The sequence below is a fragment of the Metopolophium dirhodum genome, chromosome 1 (genome assembly GCF_019925205.1).
Source record: "Metopolophium dirhodum isolate CAU chromosome 1, ASM1992520v1, whole genome shotgun sequence".
Classification (NCBI taxonomy): domain Eukaryota; kingdom Metazoa; phylum Arthropoda; class Insecta; order Hemiptera; family Aphididae; genus Metopolophium; species Metopolophium dirhodum.
The window spans coordinates 134449837-134452744 of record NC_083560.1 but is presented as its reverse complement, the minus strand read 5'-3'; the positions used below and the strand labels follow the sequence as shown (position 1 = coordinate 134452744).

Genomic DNA, 2908 nt, shown 5'->3' with positions numbered 1-2908 from the left:
CCTTTGTTTTCAAGAATTCGAGTTTTAGCCCTTTTCGAGGCGTCCGCCTTTCCCGTTTGCCCCTTATTCGCGTTCCCCGTTACATTTATAGGTCGCGCGCGGCCGTACTTGAATATTTTAGAGCGCCGCGGCGTAGAGAACGATAGCGGAAAGCGCGGCGTCGTCGCCGTCTTACCGATTTTTCCGACTTTTTCGACTAAAGTCGCGTCTCACCGCTCTCTCGAAAGTCTCACCTCCCCGTCGACGCGATATTCGCGTTCCCCGCTAAATTTACAGGTTGCACGCGGCCGTACTTCGTCCGGTACGATTCCCGGGGCCGCGGTACGGCGCCGAGAGTCGAGTGCCGATATCGCCGCCGTCGAGTAGGTATTACTATATACAGGCATAAATACATGCGTCGGAGGGTTATATTTTTTTCGCGAATATCGCGTTTTCGACGTCCGAGGGTGGCGGAGCCGGTCGTCCGCTGCCCAAAGCGGTGGGATCGCTGGCTCAAAAGCCCTCTGCGGACGCTGGGACCGCGTTCGTAATTCGCCGGGACGTTGAAACGGCTTAAGAGTCATAGATTCGACGCCAGTTATCAACTCAGTAGGTAGGTAGGTAGGTAAGGCGTCGGTACGGAAGACCTGGGGTCGTGGTTTCGATGCCGGCCGCCGGGAGTTTATTTGCGGCGGCCGTGTTAAATCGGAATTTTTTTTTTCCACATTTTTTTTTTTTGTCATTTTCCTTTCGCTATCATTTTTGCCTTATCATATTATATATTCGTATTGAACGAAAATTTTACCTTTTTTTTCAAAATTCGAGTTTTACCCCTTTCGAAGACGTCGGACCTCCCCCTTGATGACTTAATCGCGTTCTCCGCTAAATGTATTGACCGCCTGCGGCTGTACTTCGTTCGCGAACAGCGAGATCGGACGGCGTCGTTATTATTATGTACAGGCATATATTATATATATATGCGTCGAAGCGTTCGATTTTATATTTTACAGACTTTTGCCTACTCGGTCTCGGTGACGCCGTCCGGAAGATAAAAATGTGATATTTAAGAACCTAACAAATGTACTTACTACATTGACTGAGCAATCATCAAAACCATAATATTAAGAAAGTGAAGACTGAAAATCATTTGAAATTACCACAAAGGATTAGGTAAAATAGGGTTTTAATTTTATTTGTTATTAATATTTAAGTATTCATCTACCAAAGATTATTATTTTATTTTATTTGTTATTAATATTTAAGTATTCATCTACCAAAGATTATTATTTTATTTTATTTTATTTGTTATTATTATTTATAATGTATTAATTTACTAAATGTTAAAAACTGAATTTAACTAGTCAGCAGATAATAAACAAGTATCACACAGTTATTTTGAATAAGAAGTATAATATATGTTATTAATAAAATTTATACATGTCTTTGAAATAAGTATGTTACAATTTTTTCCCTATGTTGTCTACCAAGAGCCAAGTCTAAATTACGATTATTGTCCGCTAATATCTCTCGGTCTTCCATCATACCCAAATTATCATACTCTGGAATGTCATGTTCATCCAAAGGAATATTATTAGTAATACACATATTATGTAGAACTATACATGCATTTATTATTGATGATGATTTTTCTGGTTTATAATGTAAAGTTCTATCTTTTAATAGGCATCTATAAAAAAAATAAATATATTTGGTGTTAAAATTATATATAATCTAGACATTAGAAACAGATTTAGGTACCTAAATCGCATTTTCAACACCCCGTTGCAACGTTCAATTAGACTTCTGGTTGACATTTGTTTTTGGTTGTAATATTTTTCAGGGTTTGTTGTAGGATTTGTAATTGGTGTCAATAGCCATTGACGTAAGGGATATCCGGAATCACCTAATAATATTTTTAAATAAATATATTATTAACTAGAAACAATTTATCATTTATATTTCAAATACAATGTTAAGAGTGTATTTTACCTAATAAATAAAAGTTATGATGATTGCGTCTGTGTAATTCCTGCATTACTGGTAAAACAGAACTATTGTTCCATATATGGGTGTCGTGGGTACTGCCAGGAAATAGTTCGTTCACATTTAAAACTCTTAATTTTGAATCACAAATCTAAAGTTGAGTTTAAATATTTATTTATTTAATTATACAATATGCATACACTTACAGTGTAACCTTAAAATATTTAATACATACTAAAAAAAATAAGGCTTAAAAGATTACTTACCAATTGGACATTTATGGAATGATATCCCTTACGGTTCACATAAATGTATTCGGGATTTTCATTTTCATTCAAATTTAAATTATTTGAAGGAGGTACAATCGCTACGTGAGTACAATCAATACATCCTATTACTCCAGGAAATCCAGTTTCTCTATAAAAACTGTAATAATATTGGACATCTTATTAAACATTTTTTAGAAATATTCGAAAGAAAATTTAAAAGTTACCCATTACGGATTTCAGTCAGCTCATTCAGGTTACTAGGAAACTTAACCCATTTGTCAAATATTTCTGGCCGGTTTAGTGCCTCTACAACTTCACTTATACACCGAGATACAGACGGTTGTGATAAGACTATAAACTTACTATTACCAGTTGGAGACTAGTATGATCCAGTAGCCAAAAAGTTCAACGTTACTAGAATCTAATATATTTACACAATAATATAATGCGAAAACTATGAAAAATAACTAGTGTCGGTCTGGCTAATGAATGGGCCCCTTTACAAAAAATTGATTATTAATTATTTCAAAAGTAATTTTTTTTGGAAAAAATTAATTTAACTTACTGTTTTACTAATGTCTAATAGTAAAATAAATTACTTTAATCACAATAGCATCAAAAATACTTATTAACAAAATAGGCTGACTTAAAAAATGAGGAAGAATCGCAAGTAAAAT

The 2908-nt window shown here is 35.0% G+C and overlaps 1 protein-coding gene across 1 annotated transcript; it reads right to left on the bottom strand.

Moving 5' to 3' along the window:
• Window positions 1-1410: 1410 nt before the first annotated feature.
• Window positions 1411-2239, bottom strand: LOC132932529 (putative nuclease HARBI1). Its single transcript, XM_060998915.1, has 5 exons — window positions 2229-2239; window positions 2152-2163; window positions 1969-2093; window positions 1738-1882; window positions 1411-1666 (listed from the first exon to the last, which is right to left on the bottom strand). The coding sequence occupies exons 1-5, from the start codon at window positions 2237-2239 to the stop codon at window positions 1411-1413; spliced, it is 549 nt and encodes a 182-aa protein (XP_060854898.1).
• Between the last annotated feature and the right edge of the window lie 669 nt (window positions 2240-2908).

Coding starts and splice junctions, on each gene's coding strand:
- LOC132932529 (XM_060998915.1), bottom strand. Junction 1,883..1,968: donor TCATAACTTTTATTTATTAG/GTAAAATACACT, acceptor AAATATTATTAG/GTGATTCCGGATATCCCTTA. Junction 1,667..1,737: donor GTGTTGAAAATGCGATTTAG/GTACCTAAATCT, acceptor TTTTTTTTATAG/ATGCCTATTAAAAGATAGAA.